The sequence below is a fragment of the Rhinatrema bivittatum genome, chromosome 1, assembly GCF_901001135.1.
Source record: "Rhinatrema bivittatum chromosome 1, aRhiBiv1.1, whole genome shotgun sequence".
In the NCBI taxonomy this organism is placed as follows: domain Eukaryota; kingdom Metazoa; phylum Chordata; class Amphibia; order Gymnophiona; family Rhinatrematidae; genus Rhinatrema; species Rhinatrema bivittatum.
This window is the reverse complement of record NC_042615.1, coordinates 505,947,574-505,975,421: the sequence shown is the minus strand read 5'-3', so window position 1 is coordinate 505,975,421 and position 27,848 is coordinate 505,947,574. Positions and strand designations below refer to the sequence as shown.

At 45.6% G+C, this 27,848-nt stretch overlaps 1 protein-coding gene across 1 annotated transcript in view; it reads left to right on the top strand.

The window, feature by feature from the left end:
* Positions 1-10,622: 10,622 nt before the first annotated feature.
* The window catches only part of PTPN18 (protein tyrosine phosphatase non-receptor type 18), a 90,299-nt gene continuing 73,073 nt past the window's right edge, over positions 10,623-27,848 (top strand). Inside the window, exon 1 of the mRNA XM_029610752.1 lies at positions 10,623-10,886. Within this exon, the coding sequence (XP_029466612.1) occupies positions 10,791-10,886 (96 nt within the window). The 5' untranslated portion in view covers positions 10,623-10,790. The remainder of the gene's footprint in view (positions 10,887-27,848) is intronic.

Genomic DNA, 27,848 nt, shown 5'->3' with positions numbered 1-27,848 from the left:
CTATAGGCTGCTCCATATCCTGTGCCTACTTCAAATAGTTTAGCACATTTCTACACTGGGAAACTGTTTTTCATGTAGGGTAACCTGCATGGAGCAGCAGTCCCTACCCTTAACAGAAAGCATGGGGGTAACCTGCATGGAACAGCAGCTGCTACCTTTAACAGAAGGCATGGGGTAACTTGCATGGAGTAGCAGTTACTAGGCCAAATATAAGGATTGGGGGTAACCTGCATGGAGTGGCAGTTACTACTCCTAACATAAGGCATGGGATAACCTGCATGGCGCGGCAGTTATTACCCTTAACAGAAGGCATGGGGTAACCTGCATGGAGCGGCAGTTATTACCCTTAACAGAAGGCATGGGGTAACCTGCATGGAGTAGCAGTTACTAGGCCAAATATAAGGATTGGGGGTAACCTGCATGGAGTGGCAGTTACTACCCCTAACATAAGGCATGGGGTAACCTGCATGGAGCAGCAGTTGCTACCTTTAACAGAAGGTATGGGGTAACCTGCATGGAGCAGCAGTCACTACCCTTAACAGAAAGCATGGGGGTAACCTGCATGGAGCAGCAGTCACTACCCTTAACAGAAAGCATGGGGGTAACCTGCATGGAGCAGCAGTTGCTACCTTTAACAGAAGGTATGGGGTAACCTGCATGGAGCAGCAGTCACTACCCTTAACAGAAAGCATGGGGGTAACCTGCATGGAGCAGCAGTTGCTACCTTTAACAGAAGGTATGGGGTAACCTGCATGGAGCAGCAGTCACTACCCTTAACAGAAAGCATGGGGGTAACCTGCATGGAGCAGCAGTCACTACCCTTAACAGAAAGCATGGGGGTAACCTGCATGGAGCAGCAGTTGCTACCTTTAACAGAAGGTATGGGGTAACCTGCATGGAGCAGCAGTCACTACCCTTAACAGAAAGCATGGGGGTAACCTGCATGGAGCAGCAGTCACTACCCTTAACAGAAAGCATGGGGGTAACCTGCATGGAGCAGCAGTTGCTACCTTTAACAGAAGGTATGGGGTAACCTGCATGGAGTAGCAGTTACTAGGCCAAATATAAGGATTGGGGGTAACCTGCATGGAGTGGCAGTTACTACCCCTAACATAAGGCATGGGGTAACCTGCATGGCGCGGCATGGAGGTAACCTGCCTGGCGCGGCATGGAGGTAACCTGCCTGGAGCAGCAGTCACTACCCTTAACATAAGGCATGGGGTAACCTGCATGGAGTAGCAGTTACAAGGCCAAATATAAGGATTGGGGGTAACCTGCATGGAGTGGCAGTTACTACCCCTAACATAAGGCATGGGGTAACCTGCATGGCGCGGCATGGAGGTAACCTGCCTGGAGCAGCAGTCACTACCCTTAACAGAAAGCATGGGGGTAACCTGCATGGAGCAGCAGTTGCTACCTTTAACAGAAGGTATGGGGTAACCTGCACGGAGTAGCAGTTACTAGGCCAAAAATAAGGATTGGGGGTAACCTGCATGGAGTGGCAGTTACTACCCCTAACATAAGGCATGGGGTAACCTGAATGGCGCGGCATGGAGGTAACCTGCCTGGAGCAGCAGTCACTACCCTTAACATAAGCATGGGGGTAACCTGCATGGAGCAGCAGTTGCTACCTTTAACAGAAGGCATGGGGTAACCTGCATGGAGTGGCAGTTACTCCCCTAACAGAAGGCACGGAGATAACCTGCATATAGCAGCAGTTACTACCCTAAAAAATAGCTTTCTGGGCAGACCAAATGGGTCTTTTTCTGCTCCAGTAGGGATGGGGAGTCAAGATATGTGATTCAATAATTGCAGTTGATGGTGCTTATCCCCTCAGTTCCCCCAGGGAGCAGCATTATGCACAGAAGAGGAGGAAATCTCCCTCTATATAATTTGCTACCTTTGAGTGTTGTTCACATAGTGGGTCAAGAGAGACACATCTTTTTGAATTATGAAAACTCTATGATATCCTATAATCCATGGAATTAAAAATTACCGGGCGCATCTTCCTGCTTGGTATATTTACCACCAGGAATGCAAACCGTGCAATTGCACAGAGCGGTACACCCAGTGGGGAGGCATCGGGAGCAGGAGAGACCTGTGCTGCTGCCGGTGGACCCGATTCCACCGGCGGCAGAAGCAGGAGACCACAGTAGATGAAGCCTGTCCTTCAGCTCCTCCTCCAGTGCTGGCCCCGAGGTATTGAACAATCGTGGTGCTAGAACTTCCTATATTCTCGCAAGATGTGTGAATGGGAGATTGCCTGTGATGGGTGTGTATGTGTGTGTGTGTGGGAAGCTACCTGGGATGTGTGTGTGTGTGTATGGGAGGCTGCCTGGGATGGGAATGTGTTTGTGTGTGTGTATTTGGGAGGCTGCCTGGGATGGGTGTGTGTGTGTATGGGAGGCTGCCTGGAATGGGGGGGGGGTGTCTGTGAACAGGAGCCTGCCTGGGTTGCAAATGTGTATGTGTGTGTGTGAATGGGAGCCTGCCTAGGGTGGGTAGGGGTGTGTATCTGTGTGTGCACATGCATGCATGAGAACCTTCCTGGGATGAGCAGGGTGTGTGTGTGTGAGAATGGAAGCCTGCCTGGGATTTGGGTGGATGTGAATGGGAAAATACCTGGAGAGTGTGTGTGTGTAAATGGGAGCTTGTCTGGGGTGTGTGTGTGAGAGAGAGATAATGGGGGTTGTAGGTGGATTCCAACTTGCCAGCAGCTGAAATGAAGATGAGGGCCTGGGGCTGCTGGTAGATCCCAACCAAAGAAGAGCTGGGGACATCTTACATAGAAATGACGGCAGAAGAAGACCAATCGGTCCATCCAGTCTGCCCAGCAAGCTTCACACTTCTTTTTTCTCATACTTATCTGTTTCTCTTGGCTCTTAGTAACCTTAGGTTCTATTTCCCTTTCACCCCCACCATTAATGTAGAGAGCAGTGATGGAGCTGCTTCCAAGTGAAATATTAAGTTTGATTAGTTGGGTAAGCGGCAGCATAGCTCTCTGCCGTTGAAGCAGAGAGCAATGCTGGATATGCGTGAAGTATCAGTTTTTCTTCTCCCCCTGCCGTTGAAGCAGGGAGCTATGCTGGATATGCATTGAAAGTGAAGCATGCCTTGAAAGTCACATTAACTATCATCAAATATTGAAAAGCCTAATAATTGGTAATTGAATAAGCCTAATAATTGGTAATACCTATAGCCCATGAACCCATCCCTGTTTTTTTTTTTTTCTTTTTTTAATTTGGAGATGGCAGCCCTCCATCCTTCCGCTCCGTGAAGGTGGAACACCAACCACTGGCCACTGGCATCCCGCTCCGTGAATGCCTCTGTGGCTACTGCTGCTCCGTGCAGTGTTTTGCTGCCTCCTCTTTATAAGCGTCCTCTAGACCTTATGGATCCACAGTGTTTATCCCACGCCCCTTTGAAGTCCTTCACAGTTTTGGACTTCACCACTTCCTCCGGAAGGGCATTCCAGGCATCCACCACTCTCTCCGTGAAGAAATACTTCCTGACATTGGTTCTTAGTCTTCCTCCTTGGAGCCTCAGCTCGTGACCTCTGGTTCTGCTGATTTTTTTCTGACTGAAAAGGTTTGTCGTTGTCTTTGGATCGTTAAAGTTTTTCAAGTATCTGAAAGTCTGAATCATATCACCCCTGCTCCTCCTTTCCTCCAGGGTGTACATATTTAGATTCTTCAATCTCTCCTCGTATGACATCCGATGAAGACCCTCCACCTTTCTGGTCGCCCTTCTCTGTACCGCTTCAATCTTGTCTCTGTCTCCAGAACTGAACACAGTACTCCAGGTGAGGCCTCACCAAGGACCTGTACAAGGGGATAATCACTTCCCTTTTCTTACTCGATATTCCTCTCTCTATGCAGCCCAGCATTCTTCTGGCTTTTGCTTTCGCCTTGTCGCATTGTTTCGCAGACTTCATATCATTAGACACTATAACCCCAAGATCTCTCTCCTGCTCCGTGCACATCAGCCTTTCCCCCCCCCCATCGAATACAGTTCATTCGGATTTCCACTCCCCATATGCATGACTTTGCACTTCTTGGCATTGAATCTCAGCTGCCATATCTTTGACCACTCTTCCAGTTTCCTTAAATCCCATCTCATTCTCTCCACTCCTTCCGGCGTGTCCACTCTGTTGCAGATCTTAGTGTCGTCCGCAAAAAGACAAATCTTACCTTCTATCCCGTCCGCAATGTCGCTCACAAAGACATTGAACAGGACCGGTCCCAACACCGATCCTTGTGGTACACCACTTAAAACCGCTCTCTCTTCAGAGAAAGTTCCATTTACCATCACACATTTACCATCACACATCTGTGGGTTTGTCTGAGAGAGAGCGTATGCGAGTATGAGTTTGTGTGTGGGTGTGTGTATATAAGAAAGAGAGGAGAAAGTTTGTGCATCCCACTCCCACTAACCCATGACAATCAGAGGGTGACTGGAAATCAAAAGTTCCCAGGTATGGAAAGCGTGAATTTTTAAAATCCTTTTTGGTTTTATTTTTCAGGTGTTATTTGCTGTGTCTGCTGTTTTGAAATATTTTATTGGTGTTTGGGACATTTAAAAAAACTTGTATATGAGTTTTTAATTATTTGATCTTTTATTCATCAGCTTTTTTTGAAATATTATTATTAGTATGTTTTTAGTAATATGATTATGTATTTATTTTATTTCTTGATTGTATTGTTTGATGTCTGAGCAATAGTGATGGTTCTGTTTTTTCTTTGTTGCACTGCATAGAGTCCGTTTTTTTGTGGTTTCCAGTTCAGTTTTTGTCTGCTTTTGTATTTCCTCTTTATGGTTGCTCTATTCTGTATTTGGTGAGGGTCTGTTTATGATCAGCATGTGTGACTGAGGTGAGGCATTTTCCTAATAGGGAGTGTATTTGGGCTTTCAGAGGGTCAAGACCACACCCAACACACATCACAATAGGCCTAATACCATATGGGTTCCAAATGTCTTTTTGCAGGGATTTCTGATTGGCATCACAACACTGCATGTAAATATAATCAGGCCAATACAGTACAGTGCGCTCCGACGGAGCACACTGTTAACCTGCCCTTGGACGCGCGTTTTCCCTTAACCCTTATTCAGTAAGGGGAGGAAAACGCGCGTCCAACCCGCGGCACCTAATAGCGCCCTCAACATGCAAATGCATGTCGATGGCCCTATTAGGTATGCGCGCGGGATACAGTAAGTAAAATGTGCAGCCAAGCCGTACATTTTACTTTAAGAAATTAGCGCCTACCCAAAGGTAGGCGCTAGTTTCTGCCGGCACCGGAAAAGTGCACAGAAAAGCAGTAAAAACTGCTTTTCTGTGCACTGGCGATATTAAGTCGGAGGTCCCGAAGGGTAAAAAAAGTAAAAGAAAAAAAGAAAAAAAAATTTAAAATGGGCCGGCGGCTGTTGGGCCGAAAACCAGACGCTCAATTTTGCCGACGTCTGGTTTCCGAACCCGTGGCTGTCAGCAGGCTCGGGAAACGACACCGGCAAAATTGAGCGTCGGCTGTTAAACCCGCTGACAGCCGCCGCTCCTGTCAAAAAAGAGGCGCTAGGGTCGCGCTAGTGTCCCTAGCACCTCCTTTTGCCCGTTTCTACCGCCGGACCTAATTTAAATACTAATCGTGCGCACAGGAGAGTGGCCTGTGCACGCGCTGGGAGAGCGGGCGTTCGTCTGCTCTCCCGCGGACTTTACTGAATTGGCCCGTATGTAAGTGATATTTTTACCTCTGAATCCTGTACTTTGATATTTTTAATGTAAAATATAAATGCATAACTCTTAACTGTGTGTGTGTGGAATGGGGCGGTGCACGTTGTGACTATAAGACTATAAGGTTCGCCTGGGGCACCTAATACCCTTGCACCAGCCGCTGGTACAGAGGCTGGGGGGCGGGGTCAGGTTTTAAAGTTTGTATCACTGAAGGGAGCTGGGCTTTTTTTTGGTGGTCCTGGTTCAGAGAATGAATGATCGGGGAGGGGGGGGGGGGGGGTGAGGCAACACAGTAATTGTTCGCACGGGGCAGCAAAAAAACCTAGCACCGGCCCTTTTTATCACTTTGTATGTCACACATATTTGCATTGCGTTTTCAGGTTTAATGACTGATTTCATTTCATGGGGTCTACTGTTAATATCCCCTGAAACATTGTCCCTTACCGACCTTAATTAAATATGAAATATAATTAAAATGTGTTTCTCAATAGGACATGCAACAGTGGCAATATTTTACACATTTCCCACAGCTGAGCACGTGTATGTGCGTAAAACACGCTTCAGAATATTGTTCGGTGTCTGTGTAACAGCACCTGGATTTTTACCTGCCGTGAAAAGTGTGTGCATCTTTAGTTCGTGGCTGAGAAACGGGGTGTTCCAGCTGGGGGGGGGGGGGGAGAGGTCGAGGTAACTCTGCTCACACACATGCCTTCCCCCTCCTCCACCTTCACCTTTTTGAACCGGCCCTTGTACTAATTTCACATACAGTAAAGCAGGAACAATACTACCGTTCCACTCGCTTCCTGTTTTTAATTAAATTGTCCTGCAGAACCACATCTCACTACATATTCATCAGTAGAAAAAAAAATAACATAAGAACATAAGAAATTGCCATGCTGGGTCAGACCAAGGGTCCATCAAGCCCAGCATCCTGTTTCCAACAGGGGCCAATCCAGGCCATAAGAACCTGGCAAGTACTCAAACACTAAAAAGATCCCATGCCACTGATGCAATTAATAGCAGTGGCTATTCCCTAAGTAAATTTGATTAATAGCCGTTAATGGACTTCTCCTCCAAGAACTTATCCAAACCTTTTTTGAACCCAGCTACACTAACTGTCTGTGCAACATCTATGTAAAAGTAGCCAGGTACACTCATCCTTTTAACGTGGATAAAGTGAGGATTCTCATAGAAACATAGAAATGATGGCAGAAGAAGACCAAACGGCCCATCCAGTATGCCCAGCAAGCTTTCACACTTTTTTTTTTCTCACACATACTTATCTGTTTCTCTTGGCTCTTAGTAACCTTTTTTATTCTATTTCCCTTCCACCCCCGCCATTAATGTAGAGAGCAGTGTTGGAACTGCATCTAAGTGAAATAGCTTAATTAGTTAGGGGTATTAACTACTGCAATAAGCAAGCTACACCCATGCTTATCTGTTTATCCAGACTATGTAATTCAGTCCTTGTTGGTTGCTGCCTGAATATAGATCCACCTTTCTTCATTCCCCCCTGCCGTTGAAGCAGAGAGCCATGCTGGCTATGCATTGAAAGTGAAGTATCAGTCTTGCTCCCCTGCCGTTGAAGCAGAGGGCTATGCTGGATATGCATGAAGTGTCAAACGTTCTCCCCTGCCGTTGAAGCAGAGAGCTATGCTGGATATGCATTGAAAGTGAAGTATCAGACTTATTTGGTTTGGGGTAGTAACCGCCATAACAAGCTAGCTACTCCCTGCTTTTTTGTGAATGCAAATCCTTTTTTCCACATTTCCTCATTGCCGCTGAAGCTTAGAGCAATGTTGGAGTCGCATTAACCGTGTATGTTTATTGAATAAGGGTATTATCACCAGGTAGTAGCCATCATTCCCGTGAACCACCCATTCTTCATTCACATCCTCTAGACTTTATGGAGCCACAGTGTTTATCCCACGCCCCTTTGAAGTCCTTTACAGTTTTGGTCTTCACCACTTCCTCCGGAAGGTCATTCTGGCATCCACCACCCTCTCCGTGAAGAAATACTTCCTGACATTGGTTCTGAGTCTTCCTCCCTGGAGTTTTAAATCGTGACCCCTGGTTCTGCTGATTTTTTTCCAATGGAAAAGGTTTGTCATTATCTTTGGATCATTAAAACTTTTCAAGTATCTGAAAGTCTGTATCATATCACCTCTGCTCCTCCTTTCCTCCAGGGTGTACATATTTAGATTTTCCAATCTCTCCTCATAAGTCATTCGATGAAGACCATTCACCTTTTTGGTCGCCCTTCTCTGGACCGCCTCCATCCTGTCGCTGTCCCTTCAGAGATACGGTCTTCAGAACTGAACACAGTACTCCAGGTGAGGCCTCACCAAGGACCTGTACAAGGGAATCATCACTTCCCTTTTCTTACTCGATATTCCTCTCTCTATGCAGCCCAGCATTCTTCTGGCTTTAGCTATCGCCTTGTCACATTGTTTCGCCGACTTCAGATCATTAGACACCATCACTCCAAGGTCTCTCTCCTGCTCCGTGCTCATCAGCCTTTCACCCCCCATCGAATACAGTTCTTTCGGATTTCCACACCCCATATGCATGACTCTGCACTTCTTGGCATTGAATCTCAGCTGCCATATCTTCGACCATTCTTCCAGCTTCTTTAAACCCCGTCTTATTCTCTCCACTCCTTCCGGCGTGTCCACTCTGTTGCAGATCTTAGTGTCATCCGCAAACAGACAAACCTTACCTTCTATCCCGCCCGCTATATCTCTCACAAAGATATTGAACAGGACCGGTCCCAACACCGATCCTTGTGGCACTCCGCTTAATACTGCTCTCTCTTCAGAGTAAGTTCCATTTATCATCACACATTGTCTTCCGTCCGTCAACCAGTTTGCAAACCAGGCCACCACCTCGGCATTCACTCCTAAGCTTCTCATTTTATTCACCAGCCTTCTGTGCAGGACTGTATCAAAAGCCTTGCTGAAATCCAAATATATGGCGTCACGCGCTCTTCTTTGATCCAACTCCTTAGTCACCCAGTCAAAAAAGTCAATCAGATTTGTCTGACAGGATCTTCCCCTGGTGAATCCATACTGCCTCTGGTCCAGCAATTCTCCCGACTGTAGATAGTTCACTATTCTCTCTTTCAGCAGCGTCTCCATCACTTTTCTCACCACCGAGGTGAGGCTAACCGGCCTATAGTTACCAGCCTCCTCTCTGCTCCCACTCTTGTGAAGCGGGAACATCACCGCTCTTCTCCAATCACTTGGCACCACTCCTGTTTCTAGGGTTCTATTGAACAGATCACACAGCGGTCCTGCCAGCACATCTCTGAGCTCATCATAGTTTGGTAATAAACTTGGTTATTTACACTTTCGAATAATAGAAGGACTAGGGGGCATTCCATGAAGTTAGCAAGTAACACATTTAAGACTAATCGGAGAAAATTCTTTTTCACTCAACGCACAATAAAGCTCTGGAATTTGTTGCCAGAGGAGGTGGTTAGTGCAGTTAGTGTAGCTGGGTTCAAAAAAGGTTTGGATAAGTTCTTGGAGGAGAAGTCCATTAATGGCTATTAATCAATTATACTTAGGGAATAGCCACTGCTATTAATTGCATCAGTAGCATGGGTTCTTCTTAGTGTTTGGGTAATTGCCAGGTTCTTGTGGCCTGGTTTTGGCCTCTGTTGGAAACAGGATGCTGGGCTTGATGGACCCTTGGTCTGACCCAGCATGGCAATTTCTTATGTTCTTAATCATGTATTAGTAGTATGGTAACTTTTTATTTTAGCAGACAACATTAAGAAATGTCAGCAGGCCCAGCTAAGTCCATGCATTGGCCCTTCTTGGCCACTAGAGGAAGTAGAGAACAGGATATTATGCTGGTAATGTGCTGCTCAATTAAGACAAACTGGATGATCAAGTCCATAGATGGAATGGGGTCCAAACCAAAACTGGCTCAGCCTGTCCCTCGAGGCAGGCCCTAAGGGTTGTGGGGCGGGGCACAAGGCAGCCAGAATCTCTAGTCAGGGGGGGAAAGAGGGGTGCTAAAGTTAATGAGTAGGGGGAACAGGGGGTTGATAGGTGGAGGCTCCTGCTGGATGGCCACCATCTGATTGACCTCACACAAAAATACCTGCGCATACATTGGACACATGGTAGCAGACACAAAAGAGTCGATAGACACAAACTTGTGCTGGGTGCTCCAGTGGGCAGGGCTGAGGAGGAAGGGGCAGGTGGCGGTGCAGAGCCAGGAGCGGGTGTCCTTCTCACCACCAACCAAAGCTGCCCCTGCTGTTAATGACCCAAAGCCATCTTGCAGCTGGAGCCTCATAGCAGCAGATGGAAGTTGGGTCCTGGCTGCAGGAAGCACCAGCGATCCTGTCACAGACTTCTTATCGAGCTCTGTTGTAACAGGAAATTAGATATTGCTACATTCCAATCTGGTCAGCCACCTCTTGTGCATTTTCCCTGAAGCAGATTTACAAAAGAGTAGGAGTAATAATATGTAGCATTGGAGTTAGGGTTTAGAGCTGAGGCACAAGGCGATAAAGTGACACCTCCTCCTCCTCTCCCCAGGTCGCACATAAAGTCAGTGACAGAGCCGGGGATTAGAACTAAGACATAGGGAGAGAAAGTGACTCCCCCGAGTTCACACACAGTCGCTGCCAGAGCCGTGGATTAGATCTGAGGTATAAGGTTGTAGAGCTTGTCAATATCACCTGCAGGTCACTGGTGTCAGGGGTCTGGCCGCTCAGTTCTCTGCAGCTTCTGGTCGAGCTGTTAGGTGTTTTGGTTTTTTTTTTTTTTTTTCCTTTGCGCTCTCATCCCATTGGCCTGGGCAGCAAGTGTCAGGAGAGGTGTGGCTTTTATACTCTGTGTTATTTGATCCCAGGTTTGGGGTTTTTTTTTTGCAATTTCACTTCACTTCCTCAACCAGTTTTATTCTCTTGTGCACTGCACTTGAGAAAATCAGATCCAGGAGCAGCTCTTCGGGCTGGCCCCGCGCACAGATTTGCAGGACTGAGGGGGTCAGGCTCAGAAACCTTGGCTGCTGCTGCCCCCCCGGAGACCCCCGAAAAAGGGACAAGATGAGCCAGGCGGAGGAGAACCTGAGAAGCTTCCTGAGGAAGGTGGAGTCCATCCAGCGCCAGGGACAGGAGGAAGCACTCTCCCAGGAGTTTCAGGTAAGCCTGATATACACGCAGGGAGCCTTCTCGTTGTAAGGTTTGTTTGTAAGAATCTCCCTAAGACCGAGCAATTTTGACCACATGTCATACGAGTGAAATAAAGGGAAAGGAAACCGTGCGCCCCTGCTAAAGTACTTAGGGATGAGTTTACTACCTCAGTTCCCTTTGGCTGAGGGCTAGTACAGGGATGACTGCTGGCTCGGTTCCCTTACTTCAGGGATCCTTCAGCTCTGGTCCAGGGCAGCTCTGTCCTATAACCTCAGCTCCTTAATTTAGGGGGTTGAGTGACGGGCATCCCCGTCCTTTCTCTTGCAGAAATTCCCGGATTACCTCCTGGTGGTTCCTGCAGCCCTCGGGAATCCGCCATGTCTGTCATCCGGAGGACACCGGGGAACAGATTTCTTACTTCCTGATAGTCCTATATTATAATTCAAATGAATCGGTTTTTTTCATCCAGTTTGCATACCAAAGGGTGATAAAAAAAATAAATACAAAGAAAACCAAGTTACATGCATCACCAATAATCACTTTTCAATAGTTATCCACTTCCAGAGAAAATAATACTGATTTACAGACAGTGTTATCACAGATTACAACAATGAGTAACTTAGGTTAAACCTCTAAGTTAGTTAGAAATCCAGTACTTCTGGACTGAAAACAATAAAAGAGAAAATCCCATAGGTGGACAGCTCATCTGTTTCAAGAATGGATCTACTATCCAACAGTATTTCTGCCCGCTCATAGGGGCCAACTTACTCAGCCAAGCACGCTGTTTAACCTGCAGTTGGACAAGGGTTGTGTAGGCGCAACCTAATCCCCTTATGCAATAAGGGGAATAGTGCTTCGACAATGCATGTCCAACGCGCGGCAAAACTAATAGCGCTCATCACAAGCAAATGCATGTTGATGAGTCTATTAGTCACTCACCCGAACTGCAAAAAAATAAATAAAAATTGTGCGTCCAAAACGCACAGTTTTGCGCTCAGAAATCCCAAAAGTTGTACAGAAAAGCAGAAAATACTGCATTTCTGTACATCCTCCTACTTAATATCAATGCGATATTAAGTAGGAGGAGCTAAAGATATAAAAGAAAAGTGCTGGCAGTCAGGTTTGGGAAACAAACGCTCAGTTAAGCATCTGTTTACCGAACCCATGGCTGTGCGCCACTTAGGAAAATGGGCACCGATAAAGTCAGCTTCTGTTTTCTCTCAACCGGTGGATGGCCGCTGACAGCCGACCGCTCGCGGGCGCCAGTTGTCAAGGAGGCACTAGGGGCGTGCAGTTGACCCTAATGCCTCCTTGACAATGCGACCCCTAATTTAAATATTGCATGGTGCCCCCAGGAGAGGTGCCTGGGGAGCGTGTTAGGAGAGCAGGGACTGAACACTCAGCACCTGCTTTCAGCATTTTTTTTTTTTTTTTTTTTGCATTGGCCCCATAGTCAGGAGACGAGTATAACTCTGTTCAAAGCAACACTAGCAAAACCTGGCTGAAAAAGAACAGCTGTCTAAGCATTAGTTACTGAAAGATTCTGTCTCACTTCAACAAATCAGCTCAGTGCTATCTGCATGGGGATGCATAAAATATCCCAAGGAAATAGTACAGAAAAAAAATGCAGAGAAACCTTATCCTGGAATCCATATAACATGGCAAATCAAAACTAATAACTCTTTGGGGGCTGGCTTGATGATAACAGTTGTACGCTGGGTTTGATTCCAGGGCCAGATCTTTCACGGCCTGGGGATGCAGTGGAAATGGCACTCACAGCCCCTTAGTAGGGAGAGATGGAACTGTAGTTTTCACGCAACAGTGACACCTACTGGTTTGACTTAGGAGGCACATTTACTGAGTTCCCAAGGGAGCTGTGTTCTGTGGCCTGTTGCTGTGGACTGTCGCTGTGATGGATGGGCTATGTCATGGGGGAAGCAGTGCTTGTTATAAAATAGGAGAAAAATCTACTGTTGGTGGTTAGGAATAAAGGCTCTTGCTGTTGTACCTCAATATAAACTGATTCCAAACTTAAACGTGGAGGAAACTGCTAGGCCAATATTTATTTATTTAGGATTGTTTATACTGCATTATCATAACATAGTAATGACGGCAGAAAAAGACCAAATGTTCCATCCAGTCTGCCCAGCATAAGAACATAAGAAAATGCCATACTGGGTCAGACCAAGGGTCCATCAAGCCCAGCATCCTGTTTCCAACAGTGGCCAATCCAGACCTTAAGAACCTGGCAAGTACCCAAAAACTAAGTCTATTCCATGTAACCATTGCTAATGGCAGTGGCTATTCTCTAAGTGAACTTAATAGCAGGTAATGGACTTCTCCTCCAAGAACTTATCCAATCCTTTTTTAAACACAGCTATACTAACTGCACTAACCACATCCTCTGGCAACAAATTCCAGAGTTTAATTGTGCGTTGAGTAAAAAAGAACTTTCTCCGATTAGTTTTAAATGTGCCCCATGCTAACTTCATGGAGTGCCCCCTAGTCTTTCTATTATCCGAAAGAGTAAATAACAGATTCACATCTACCCGTTCTAGACCTCTCATGATCTTAAACACCTCTATCATATCCCCCCTCAGCCGTCTCTTCTCCAAAACTGAAAAGTCCTAACCTCTTTAGCAAGTTTCCTAAAGTAGTAAACCGCCGCTCCATGCAGGTCACCCCTATGTCTCTGTTTAGAGTAGTAACTGCCGCTCTGTGTTGGTTACCCCTAAGCGTTATGTTAAGGTTAGTAATATGTACAATCTGACATGCTGCTTGAACATGCTTTGCTTTTAGTCATGGCTGTGCAAACAGCCGTTTGCTTTTTCCCTGATGTCTGTGTAGCAGTACATATATATATATATATAAGCACATAAAATGCAGTTACCCAAAATATAGTGTCCATGAGAAATATCAAAAACGAAAGAGAAAAAATGAACACTTATGTTAAACTGTATCTTTAATATATATGACACAATCAGTGAACTCCCAGACTATCAAATTATAAATATGGAAAAAATGTTTTTATTTTTTTCAGACAATTTTTTTTTTTAAATACAGTTCAAAAGTAACATTTATAGACTAATTTGTTAAATAACAATGTATAAATGAAACAGGAAATTGAAAAAGAGCCATCAATCCATTCACAAGTGTTCAAACAACATTTTATCTCCATCGCACAAATGATCCAAATAGTCTTAGAGAAACCAATTATTAGTATCCAACTCATTCACAATGTATCTACATTGTTTGCATATACGATTCAGTATGAGATTTTGCTTTTCAAACAGTAGACTGCGCAGTTTTGCAAATGAAAGACTCTTCGCTAGACGCCCTGCTTCGGTGCCTCAACCGGCTACTGGGCAATGATCTCGTGTATTTGATATATATATATGTACTAATACATATGAATATTAACAAAGAGCTTTATAAGGTGTCATGCGCTGTGCTCTCTTTTAATTCATCTTCTTCAACATCTCCCTTCCCCAGTTTGATATCCAAAAAAAGATTGAGGATAACTTTCATACAGCTCCATGCAGCCTCATGTATGCGCGTAAATGGTTGCCAGAGATCTACCACAGTATTATTTTTAATTTTGTGGCATCAGATACGTGCAGATTATAAAATACATGTATGTCTAACCCCCAATGTACGCGTCAGTGTACAATGTCAGTGCCTACAATGCACTGACAGAGCGTATTTCAATGCATTGAATGTGCGTACTTTTCCTACCTATTTCAGAAACATAGGCGTGATATTTTAAGTCTGAAATGACTTGCTCGCCTAAAACTTTGTGTTGTCATCTTATTTTAAAACTTGAGCGCGAGTCTGATTTCAGTTGTGTGAGTTAATTACCAAGTGTAAAACTGCACGGGTAAGTTACCACAGACACTCCTGCAAACCTCTTACAAAATTGCAACTTATGCATATAACTCTTGATCTTGCCCCCAAAATGCTCCCAGACCGCCGCTTTTTTGTGTTTGTAGATGTGGGCACAAAAGCAAAAATACATGCGTATGTTTCATGCTTATAAAATAGCATGTATTTATTTAGATTTATATTCCACTTTTTGCACTTCAAAGTGGATTACATTCAGGTACTGTAGGTATTTTCCTATCCCTAGAGGGCTTACAATCTAAGGCCGGGATTTATCAAAATGCACTAAATATCACATGCGATAGGAAAAGGGGTGTGTTTTATGGTAATAGTGCACTTTACAATAAACAGCCTATCTTAGTGCTTCGCATAGGTATTACTGCAAACTGTGATAACCTTTTTGCACTTTGTGGTACCACAATTGTTGCAATTCCTACCTACAATCACTGGGGGGAGGGAAGAGAGAGAAAGAGAGAGACTAGCTATAAGGCCCTCATACTAGGTAGGTATTTATACCTCCATAGGAGGCCCACCTAGCTACTCGAGGTGAGGTTTAGGTATTAGTATAGGGTTAGGGGCCACTTTGACATGCAGAGTGCGACGTACGAACAGAACAGTGCACTCTTATGAAGATTTGATGACCTTCGGAGTGAGGAAACTCAGCCAAAGATGAGATTTGTGCAATGTTCTCTCAACCTAGCTTGATGGACTCTACATCTACCTAGTATTGAGGGCTTTATAGCTAGTCTCTCTCTCTGTCTCTCTCTGTCTCTCTCCCCCCCCCCCCCCCCCAGCAGCTTAAAATACTGAAAACGCTATTTGCGAAAACATTGCAAAGTGCGATAAAACCATATTGCATGGCTTAACACAAATGAAAAAGGTGTAGTTAAAACTGTGCGATATATGGCTTCACAAAATGCAAAGCCAGCCCACTTGGCCAGAAATCCTGCCCCAAACCCCTCCCCTTTTCCTAATTTGCATCGCACCATGCGTTATGGTATTTTTTGCATGCGTTAAAGGTTTTTTTTCGCATGCGAAAATGCCTTAATGCATGCGAAAACACCATATAGCACTTTGATAAATGACCCCCTAACTTTGTACCTGAGGCAATGGAATGTAAAATGATTTGCCCAGGGTAACAGGGAACAACAGTGGGCCTTGAACCCTGGTCTTCTGGTTCATAGCCTACTGCTCTAACCACTAGGCTTCTCCTAGTCCAAGCTATTTACATGCATATATGCTCATTTGTACATGCGGAACTATTTGAAAATTAATCCCTAAGCGTGATTATTATCCTTAAAGACAGATCTAGTTAAATCAAAAGAGACCTGGAGTTTTGCTGGATATCAAATAGAACTTTCCATTTCAGTTAAGGTAGGGACATTTTTCCTCTTGCTCTGTACCGCCCTAGTTAAATCTGGAAAGATATGAACTTTATCCCCATTATAAATAAGTGTATTTTCCTTTTTAGCTAAATAAGGTAGAATGAATAATGTCTGTCTTGAAAATATTGTAGGGACAGGATTGGCTAATGGCGCAAGCCCAACATTAACTCCACTTTTGATTACATTGCACTAGACATATTTTTAAATTTTGCATATCTTCTGTGAGATAGTGACTCTGAAACCTTCTTAGAAGATACTTTTATAGGATCTGGCCACAGGTAAAGTCCCACTAACGACAGTATCCAAACGAGCATGCACAGGATAATGAAGGAACAAATCAGGGACAGTCTAATTCTGGCAGTGACCAGCTGGGGATAAGCATACAAATTCAGGGACAATCCCTGACAATCAGGGACGTCTGATAACTTTCCCAAAACTGCATTGAAAAATAAAGCGTGTTTGTTTTCTGCTGAACTTCCTTCAAAGTTTGTCTTCAGAATGTTCAGATAAAGGAATAACTCTTAGATTTTTATTCTTTAACTTATTAACCAACTTTCATTTTGTCTAGTCAGATTTGTGTTGGACTTCTAAACAAGTTCAAACTTTCTTTCTGGAACCCAGTTACTGATCTGTCTAATGTAATGGGTGTTTTAAAAATACTTTTAATCTTTTCGTTAAGCTTGTGGGTATAGTGTGTTTTTTTTAAGTTACACTTAAAATACATCAAATACAATCTTTTTTGCAATAGGCAAATTAGATTTGGTAGAAAGAATTATTGAAGTTGTATGCTGAACTGTCATCCCTGGAAGGCCTTAACGTAAGGTGTTTCGAGTTCCAGCGTTTCTAAACTGACACCCACTATCCAACCTACAACACCTGTTTGAACTTTCAGATGCCCTGAGCATCTCCCTACAGGCCCACATTTGTGTGTTGATGACCATGAGGCCTGGCGAGGGTGACGTCAGTAGGAAGAGTACCAGGGACTTCCTGTCCTCAAGACAGTGTCAGTGCAATAACCTGAAGGCATGCCTTAGCATTTTCCTCTTCAGAAAAACAAAAGTCACGCTTTAAAATGTTTTGTTTTTTTTTTTTTTTTTCAATTTATAATTTTTATTGAATGAAAGATAGTACATGTACAGAATATAACGCAATAATAAATCCATGATATAACATGAAAAACAACCACAAGTACATGGGATATAGAGGGAATACAGTGCAAAACAACGAAGGCCATGTACTCCCATGGATCAAAAGACATATCAAAAACCAAACATGTGTACTATCAGAATGCCAACCCTCCCCCTCCCCAAACCAGGTGTCCGCATGATATAAAGTACACTGTAAGTTGCCTGTCCTGACTGAAATAAAACCTAGCATTGTATAATCAAGTCCCTGTGTCATCATTCAACCATTACGCTGCATAGCAAGATCAAAAGGTGTATAAAGGTGGATATGTTTGCGCATCTGGCCCTCCCCCCCCAAGATGGACAGCCCCTAGGCCGGAGTAGTCTGAGCCCGCAGCCATAGCATCAGAGGACGCCATATCACTTGAAAAGGTTTCAGTTTGTCATGCTTCACCGCAGTCAGGTGGGATAAATGATACTGGCTATGTAGCCTGTGAAGTACTGCCGCTCTCGATGGCGGATCAGGCAGCTTCCATGCTTTAGCCAATTCTGCCCTGGCCGCAATGTAAACTTGACTAAGAAATTTATTAGTACATGTAGAATAATCCTCAGAGGGTACTTGCAACAAAACATGTTGAACACTCGGGGCTCTAAAGCCCTGTATTACAGTGCCTAGCCAGTCAAAAAGCTCCTGCCAAAAGGAGGTGACCTTTGGGCACTGCCACCACACATGGATATAATTAGCAGTGTGACCGCATCCCCTCCAGCATAGGTTGGAAATCGTAGGTATCATGCGATGCAGTTTCTCTGGAGTCAAATGCCATCTATACAACACTTTATAACACTGTTCTTGAATAGAGGCGGCAACGGACACTTTGGAAAACTGAAGGAAAATTAGATCCCAATCCTCATTAGATAGTTCTTCCCCCAAATCTCTATGCCACGCCTGAATATGTGTGGCTGAGTAGGGAGAGTGATTATTCAAGAGCTTGTAGATTTTAGAAAGAATGCCCTTAATTTTGTCGGAGTATGCACAATAAGATTCAAAAAGCGTTTTAGACAAACGGACCTGATTAGCAGAAAGCAATGAGTGGAGGAAATGGCGCACTTGCGCATAAGCAAGCACCTGCCCGGAGTCAAGGGGCCCCGAAACAGGTAAAGCCTCAATAACCCGGACAGTACCTCCCAACAGGACTTGCCCAAATGTGGAAAGCCCATTTTGTTCCCATACCGCTAGGCGATTATTATCCATGCACCCCGTAAATAGGGTATTATGAAAGAGGTGAGAGGATTGGAAATAATCCGAATTTCCCACTAGCTTAGATTTCCAAGCCTTCCAGACCCTGAGGGTGGTATGCAAAGCCGGGGGTACATGAGTCAACGTATGCCAGGTGGATCTAGGCTGCCAAGCCAAGGCCTGAATTGGCATGGACCCTATCTGTCTCTGCTCCAATTGAACCCACTGTTTAATATCTGTTTTATTATAAAAATCTACCAAAAAGCGGAGCTGCGCTGCTGCATAATACCAGATGAGGTTCGGAGCCCCCAGTCCCCCTGCCCGCTTGGGTAGAAACAAGACTGTACGCGCCACTCGAGGAGGACGTTTACGCCAAATGTAACCATATATTTTAGCTTGCCACTTTTTCAATAACATGGAAGGTAGAAAAATGGGGATGGTGGAGAAAAAATACAGGAGACGTGGAAGAATAACCATTTTGACGATAGCCAATCTACCCAGCCATGAGTATGAATCTCTGTACCACGTCAACATATCTCTGTCAATTTTCTTCCACAGGGAGTTATAATTAAGAGAGTGTAATTGGGCCGTGTGGGGTCCAATATGTACACCTAAATATTTGAGTGAAGTGCTAGCCCAGCGAAAGGGAAATTTGTGTTTGATGTCCACTACTTCCTGAGGTGACAGAGTGATATTCAGAAGTTCTGACTTGTCGAAATTGACAGTGAAACCTGACACCCTATGGAACTGTTCCAAAGCTTCCGAGACTCCCTGTAGGGATGTAGCCGGATTAGTTAAAGTAAAAAGGATGTCATCCGCAAAAAGGGACAGCTTGAAATGTAAGTCAGCTAACTGAACACCCGTAATTGATGCTGTCCTACGGACTGTCATGGCCAAAGGTTCCAAAAAAAGGGCAAATAGCATAGGTGATAACGGGCAGCCTTGCCGTGTCCCCCGCTGTATATTAAGCACCGGGCCGTACCCCCCATTAACTTTGACCCGTGCTTGGGGCTTGTCATAAAGCTTCTGAATCCAGGTTTGAAAAAACTCTCCAAAATTCATAGAGCCCAACACCCGAAACAGGAAAGGCCAATGGACCAAGTCAAAGGCCTTTTCTGCGTCGATAGCTAATAAAACGGCCGATAACTTATGTTGATGGACACAGTCTATAAGGTCAACTACCTTCCGAATATTATCGCTGGCCATACGTGATGGAATGAAGCCCACTTGGTCATTGTGCACCAGTAAGGGAATAATGCCTTTTAACCTTTCAGCCAGTATTCGGGCCAAAATCTTCAAATCTATATTGATGAGTGAGATGGGGCGATAGGACCCACAATGAATAGGGTCCCTTCCTGGTTTAGCTAAGACTGTGATACCAGCGACATTAGCGTTAGTCGCCAACGTGGCAGGGCTGCGCAAGGAATTAAACATCTCTAGGAGGGGTGCCGCCACTACAGAGGAAAGTTTTTTATAGTAGCTGCCGGTGAAGCCATCCAAACCCGGGGCTTTTCCCGGCTTTAAAGCCTTTATCGCCTGCTGGACCTCCTCAAGCCGGATGGGAGCGTCTAGATACTGCTGTTGGGCGTCTGTGAGCTGAGGCAGAGGCAAGTCCCGTAAGTACATATCTATGTCTGCATCCTCTATAGTGGTGTCTGCGCTATATAATTGCCCATAAAAATCAGTAAAGCATTGTCTAATCCCCTCCGAAGACATAACTAATTGCCCCCCTGTATCCTTGATCTTAGTGATATGATTTTGGAGTAGGACCGCCTTCAAGCGACGAGCGAGAAGACGTCCCGCCTTGTTACCTTCCTCAAAATATTGTTGTTTCACAATGTCCAATTGAAAAGCTAATTTGTCAGCATCAAGGGTCTTAAGAGAATCCCTAATGCCAGTCATTTGTTTGAGAATCCTAGGGCATTGAGTACGCATATGACACTGGGATAGATGGGCTAGCTCCGTCAACAGGACCTGCCGCTGCTTCTCCTTCTCACGTTTACAAAAGGACGCACGTGAGATAATTATGCCCCGTGCCACAGCTTTGGAACATTCCCAAATGGTGGGCGGAGATGTACTGTCAGACAGATTAGTTTGAAAAAATGTAATAAGCTGGTCGCTTAACTGTGTCACAAAGGTGGGCTCTTTGAGAAGACCCTCGTTTAAACGCCAGAATTTCTGCCCCGTGTCCCTGTTATGGAGGTGCAACCGAAGCCAGACCGGGGCATGGTCTGACCAAACTATAGGCTCAATACCGGCGTCTGTTACCCAGTTTTGCGTCTGCTTATCCACTAGAAAATAGTCCAGCCTAGAGTAAAGTTGGTGCGTGTGAGAGAAATAGCTATAACATCGAGAGTGGGGATATCTCAGTCGCCAAGCATCACCCAGCTGCCAATGAGAGATTAAGGTGGAAAGCTGTTTCCGCACCTTTTTGGGAACTGCAGAAGCCTGAGAGGAGTTGTCTAGAGAAGGGCTATGGGTCACATTAAAATCCCCCCCTAAAATGAGCGCCCCTTCAGCATGGTTAGTCAGCACTTCATCCAGGTGAATAAAGAAGGCGTCCTGACCCGTGTTGGGAGCATAAAGGCTAACCAGGGTAATTACTTGATGGCCCACCTTGATTTTCAGTAGCACATAGCGCCCCCCAGGATCCCGAACAACCTGCAGAACATCATGGACAAAGTCACGAGCAAGTAATATACCCACCCCTGCATATTTAAAATCTTTCGTACTGGCAGCCAAATATTGAGTTGGGTACAAGGAAGAGGACAAGACCCTTTCATGCCGTTTCCTTAAATGTGTCTCCTGGAGCAATGCGATAGAGACATGATGTGTTTGCAATTCTTGATACAGTAAAAATCTTTTGCGGTAGTGATTAAGGCCTTTGACGTTGAGGGACAAGATACACTCCCCAGTACCCACACCTTTATATGATGTAGCCATAATGGGCAGGACAGTGAGACCTCCGCTGTACGACAGGAATCCAAGCACACAAGACAGTACAAACCAGTATACACCCTGGTAAGAACAAACCCCATTCCCACCCCAAAACCATCACCCAACACTTCTCAAGGGTGACTAGACTCCTCTCCCGGGAGTCACTCCCTGCCCGCATGTCACTCCCTGCCCGCATGAACCGCATGTTCCCGCCCCCCTCCCCACACAAAAGAATAACCAGTGAAAAACAATGAACCCCGTACTTCTCCCCCATCTAGGAAAAGAACAACAGTCTCACAACATGATGGGGTCCTAGGAAAAGTCAGTAAGCGACCCAAAACACACGCTAGGATCCTCAGCCTCCAGTAAGCTGGTAATCAGGCACAGATGAAAAGCATATGCCAGCGTGCCTCCATCATGAGATAGTGAGCAGGCAAAGCCGGGCAAGAAAAAATCAGCCCTGATCGGATAGTGCCGCTGTGGAGTCCTCAGAGTGGCGGCGCAACCGACTGCCCCCTTTACCGGCTCTGTGCCATTTTGGATGGTCATCCATCTTAGAGAGCCGCGTGGGTTTCCTCGGTGCCACAATGCTGGGGTGGTAGCCAGCCTTGTTAAGGGCCCCAATAGCATCCACCGGGGTTTTGACTCGAGAGGGTCACCCCGTTGATCGTAAATTGTAGCCCAAATGGGAAAGTCCAGCGATACCGGATGTTCTCAGCTCGTAAGTAGGCCGTGATTTCCTTCAACTCGAAGCGCTTACGCAAAGTGGAGGGGGCCAGGTCCTGATAAAGAGAAATGGAATGTCCGTCCCAGGTCCAGGAAGTTCGCTTGCCAGCTGCATCCATAATTTTCGATTTTTGCACAAAACTGTGGCAGCAGATAATGATATCTCTGGGCCGGGCATCGGACCTAGGGCCCAGGGCTCGGTGCGCCCTCTCGATGTTGATAGTTGCAGTCGGGGATCCTGCGGCAGAATCTCCTGCGTCCTGAGGCTGAGCTAGAATATAGGTGCATATAGAGGCGGCAGTTTTCATGGCATCACTATAGTCTGGTGTCTCCGGTACCCCCCGAATACGTATGTTGCACCGCCGAGATCGGTTTTCAAGATCCTCTAATTTTTCCTGTATAGTGCCAATATCCTCTTCTAGGGCACCCTGATGTTTAGCTACTTTATTTAAGGATATTCCATGGGCGTCCACCCTGTTCTCCAGCTCATCCACTCTACGTCCCAGGCCTGCAATGTCTTCTCGGATGTCCGCCATTGAGGCCATGAGCTCCTGCTTGTGGGTCTTTAAGTCGGCCCGGAAGTCTATAAACCAGCCACGGATATCAGTTTTAAGCTGGGATGTGGCTGCAGCCCAATCGGAATTACTCCCCGTGGGGGAAACAGGTACCTGCATCAGCGCCGCGGGCGCGGTGTCCGTGGCCTGCTCCGGCCCTGCCTCGTGGTCCTCACTGAGATCCGGTGGCAGCTTACTGAATTGAAAGTGCTTCAGATCGACGGCTTTTTTTTTTCGCCGCCATCGCAAAAATGTGCCTGGTAGCTGAAGGCAGCCGATACGCCGATTTTTGAGAGGCACAGCGTGGTTAACACGGGGTTGCGCTGCGGTTTTTGTCGCGTCGGGAGCGGAGCGAGGGTGTTACGCGGCCATCTTGTTTGCCGGCAGAAGAGCGCCCCCCTTTAAAATGTTTTTATGTTTTTTACAGTGCTTTCTGTTACTAAATTCTGGGTTATTGTGATGAAAATAGGATTTTGGACACTGGTGCTGAAACCAATCCTCCATTTATAACCTTGTTCTGACGGGACAGTTGATTTTGACTTAAGACAGTTTTCAGGCACCAATTGTATCTTAAGTATGAGGACTTTCTGTATCATATTTTGCTGCAGAGTCAATTTTACATGAACAAGAGAGTCACTCAGAGCCTTTCTCTAAAGTATATTCTGTGTTAACAGCTGGTTCATGCACCTTTTCTCTGGCTCAGGGAGTCATAGGTTGGTGAAGGGAAACAGTTGCATCACCAGATTCTTCCAAGGTACAATCTCATGGGCAGCCTCTGAAGACTAGCCTTGCTAAATGTCCATCTGTTGCAAACTGACTTGGCTGTTGTTTTTCTGGGCAACTTATCTTCCCACCCCCATGGTCTGTATTTCTTATTGGGCAATATTGAAGTTTCTCTTTGTCCAAAGGTTCCCAGTCGGGATTGAGATTGACTCTGATCTCTGTCTATGGACGAAGAGGTTGCTGCAGTGGCTAAGAGGGCATTTGTAAATCTTTGCTTCGTCAAGCAATTGTGCCCTTTCCTACGGCAGGCTGATCTTTGTACAGTCATGCAGGCAGTGGTCCTTTCACATTTGGACTACAGCAACTCGTTGTATTTGGAGCTTATCATCCAGATCAGTGACCCATTTTACAGTTAATGCAAAATACTGCAGTGAAAATCAATCAGAGACAGAAAAGATGGGTTAGGGCTACTCCATGTCACGGATATGAGCCCTTGGGCTATGGCGTGGTTGACACAGCCTAACAGGCGAACCCACTAGGCCCACATCGACAACAGGTGGACTTGCTCTACTAGGACTGCTTCTATGGCTTCACCTATACCAGCCCCGTTCCCTGCAGGTTGAGCCTTTAGGTTCCAGGGGCCAGCAGGGCTTAGGTGAGTGTCCTGTATGGAGCGGTCAGACAAAGTCAAATTGTGGACAGAGATCAGGGCTGGCAGCAAGCAATAAGTGTCAAGGTCCAAGCCATGGTCAGGGCAGACAGCAGTCCAGAAGAGTAGTCAATATCTGTAGCAGAGATCAGGAACTAGGAATCAGGCAGAGACAGATCGTCAAGACACAGACAAGGGACTGATCGTCAAGACACAGACAAGGGACTGGGAACCAAGACACAAGCGAGGCAAGGCAGGGCAACAACAAGGCAGGATGAGGCAACAAGGAGACAAGACAAGAAGGCAAGGCAGGCAGGAAAACAAGGCAAGGTACTGAGACAATGAAGCAACACGCATTGCAGGAGCAGGAGGACCTGTTGCCGAGGCTCTGGCTGGAAGCGTGGCTGGGGTTTAAAGCCCCCAGCCTGCACTGATGTCATCTGGCGCTGCTGCTGTTTCCCGCTGTGGGGTCCTTACTGTTCAGTGCATGGGCGCCTAGGGGGATCCAAGGAGGCAAGATGGCAGCATCCACGCTGTGCTTGTGTTGGGGGTGAGTGCAGCCGGTCACAGGGCCATTCCACAGCCAGCCAAACATTACACTCCACTTTTGATTCCATTGCACTAGGCTTATTTTTAAATTTTGCATATCATCTGTGAGATGCCTCTTCTGCCCTTGTTCAGGGGTTAGAGAAATATGTACACTTGTGGCCTCTGTGATCTAGCTGATCCTTTCAGGAAAGGCTCTGAAAATTGCAAGCATGCAAGGAAAATCATTTGCATGCATGGCTCCTACCCTATGGAACCAGCTTCTCTATGGAGATTAGGCGGAGCCCAGCTATGTCACTTTTCAGAAAAAAATTAAAACCTGGTTATGTGAGTCCATTCCGTTTTAAGATGAGCAGACACTGGCTGATATACTGTATTATGTCGGATTGATGTGGATTTACAGATTGACACAGATTAGATGATGGGACATACAAGGTGGGTTATTTATATCTTATTAACATTTTGTTTTGTTTTTTTCTGTTAATATCAGATAGAATTTGGGGGGGGGGGGCTTTTAATGTTATTCATGTTGCTTAATCTGAATTTTCTGGGGAAAAGCAAAATATAAATACCCATCCCGACATACGTTTTTCAGCCCCTTCCTCCCGGCGTCCAGCATATCCAAATGAAACGACAGGCCGGCAAAGAGAGGAGCAAAAAAGCACCACAAGCAGAGTGCAAGGGCAAAAGAGCAGTCACTCCAAACGTGGCACTCATTGGCCAATGAGCAAAGCGTGTGGGGGGGAAATCGTAGACAAGAAAAATAACTCCAGAATATTTTCCGACAGGGATGTCATGTGTAGCTGTTGGCAGTGTCGACTCCAAGCCCGAAGTTTTATAAACCTAGGTCCTGTTTTACAATTTTTAGGTTTAAACAAAAAAGAAAAGCATAACTCGATTCATGTCTCAGTCTTTTTAATATGTGATGTGGTGGAATATTGAGATCTGTAGGTATTGGGCTTTCACCGCATTCCTTTACTATCTGAATTATTGTATCGGTGGGGATAGTTTGGGTTTGTTAAGAAAAAGTTGGTATTGGGTCATGCAATGCTACCAAGTTATTTTAAAATCATTTTTTTTCTCAAGTTTTATTTAAGTATGTGTTTTTTTAATTGCATCGTTATATGAATTATGTTATACATCGCTTGGAGCGATTTTTAATCAGTGAAGCGATGCATAAATATTATTAAGTAAATACATTAATAAAATAAGGTGCAAAACGTGTGAAAGCTTATATCACTCCAAACAATCCCATGTGCATTCAAACATTTTTTAAAAAATTATTTTCATCAACTACTTCCCCATTTTTCCCAATGTACTTGTCATTTCCGTATCCTTTCCTTGATGTTAAGTGTCCAGTATAGGGCTGTGTTTCGGCCTGGCCTTCCTGCTTCAGGGAAAACTCATAACTTTTGTTTGCATTAGTCACAGCATATCTGAACCTCAGCATCTTAACTTCTCCATGTCGGGATAGACACAAAGGGACCTCAGTGGGTGACAAGGGGGAGGAAGAAGGCCACAGATGGTGTAAGACTCTGTGGGGCCGATGCAAAACAATCGAGTTGAAAGCGGGCGCTGAGTGTTCAGTGCCCGCTTTCCTAGCGCGCCCCCAGGCACCTCTCCTGGCGGCGCCATGCAATATTCAAATTAGGGGTCGTGTTATCAAGGAGGCGCTAGGGTTGCTTGCGCGCCCCTAACGCCTCCTTGACAGCGGGAGCCCGCGAGCGGTCGGCTGCCCTCCGGTTTGGAAAACTGACGCCGAATTTATCAGCGTCTGTTTTCCTAATTGGCGCACATCCAGGGGTTCAGGAAACAGACGCTTGTTAACTGAGTGTCCGTTTCCTGAACCTGACTGCCGGCACTCTCTCTTTTTTTTTTTTTTTACTTTTTTAAAGATTTTGTTCCTCCTACTTAATATCACAACGCTATTAAGTAGGAGGATGTACAGAAAAACAGTTTTTTTTTCTGCTTTTCTGTGCAACTTTTGGGAGTGCTCGGCAATTAACGCTTGCTCAAAGCTGGCGTTAATTTTTGAGCGTAAAAATGTGCGTTTTAGACGCAAAAATTTTTTTTTTTTTTGCATTGCGGGTGAATTGCTAATAGCCTCATCAATATGCATTTGCATGTGATGAGCGGTATTAGTTTCACCGCGCATTGGTCGTGCATTGTTGAGGCGCTAATCCCCTTATTGCATGAGGGGAATTAGGTAGCGCCTACACAACCCGCGTCCAACAGCAGGTAATACAGTGCGCTCGGCTGAGCGCACAGTATTGCATCGGCCCCTGTGAGAGCACAGAAGGCAGGCACAAAGGCACTGTTTCTCTCTGGGTCACTCTGCTCTTCCCCACTCTCTCCAAGCCAGGACAGTTCTCTCTGCTCTCATCCTGGGTCAAGCCTCTCTTTCACCCTTTCCCTTAACCAAGCCAGGTCTCTTCTCTTTGACTCCCCTGATGATTGAAATAGAGCCTAGACTAAAAGATTATTGGAGCAGCAGCAGACATTCAAAGGAAAAACGTCAACGTTACAGAGCCGAATACTCTTGAATTCATCTGCATTTTCCACACCCTAGTTAAGGCACCTCGTCATGCAGCAAATGGGTCTGTGAAACAATTAGTCGGTTTTTGGAGTAACCTAAGAGTAACGTTGTGTGGTTGCAGTGCTTAGTTCACTTGGATACAGAATACATAGAAATAAAAATCAGCAAACAAGTTGCAAGCGAGAGCTTTTTTTTTATCGGACTTGCGTAATACGGCTGTGCTTGGCATTGAGAGGTATCTCCCTCACCATGTCGGTGCAGAATGAGTTAGAGGGGGCTGCTGCTCCGATATACAAGTGCATTACAGTGGTGATGTGGAGGTGGGGAAGTGCTGTAGCATAAAAGGATGTGGAGGGGAGAGTGCAGGTGCTTGCGGCAGGGTGAGACAGGGGAGACAAACAGCATCCCTGCCCCCACCTCTCAGATTTCTCATTCCTTTGCAGACTCCTCCCATTCTCTTACTTTACCCCGATCGCTGCCTATAAATATGATGTGGGATACGGGGTCCGCTGGTGAAGCTTAGTAGAGTTGTGCCTCTCTGGGTGGGCAGTCAGCTCTGGGGAGCTTTGCCTCGGAATTCGATGGTTTCCTGATCTGTTGTGGTGACAGGGCAAGCTCATGGAGAAGTCAATCCAACTTTCCACCTCAAATGCTAAGTGCTGTGTCCAGCACTGT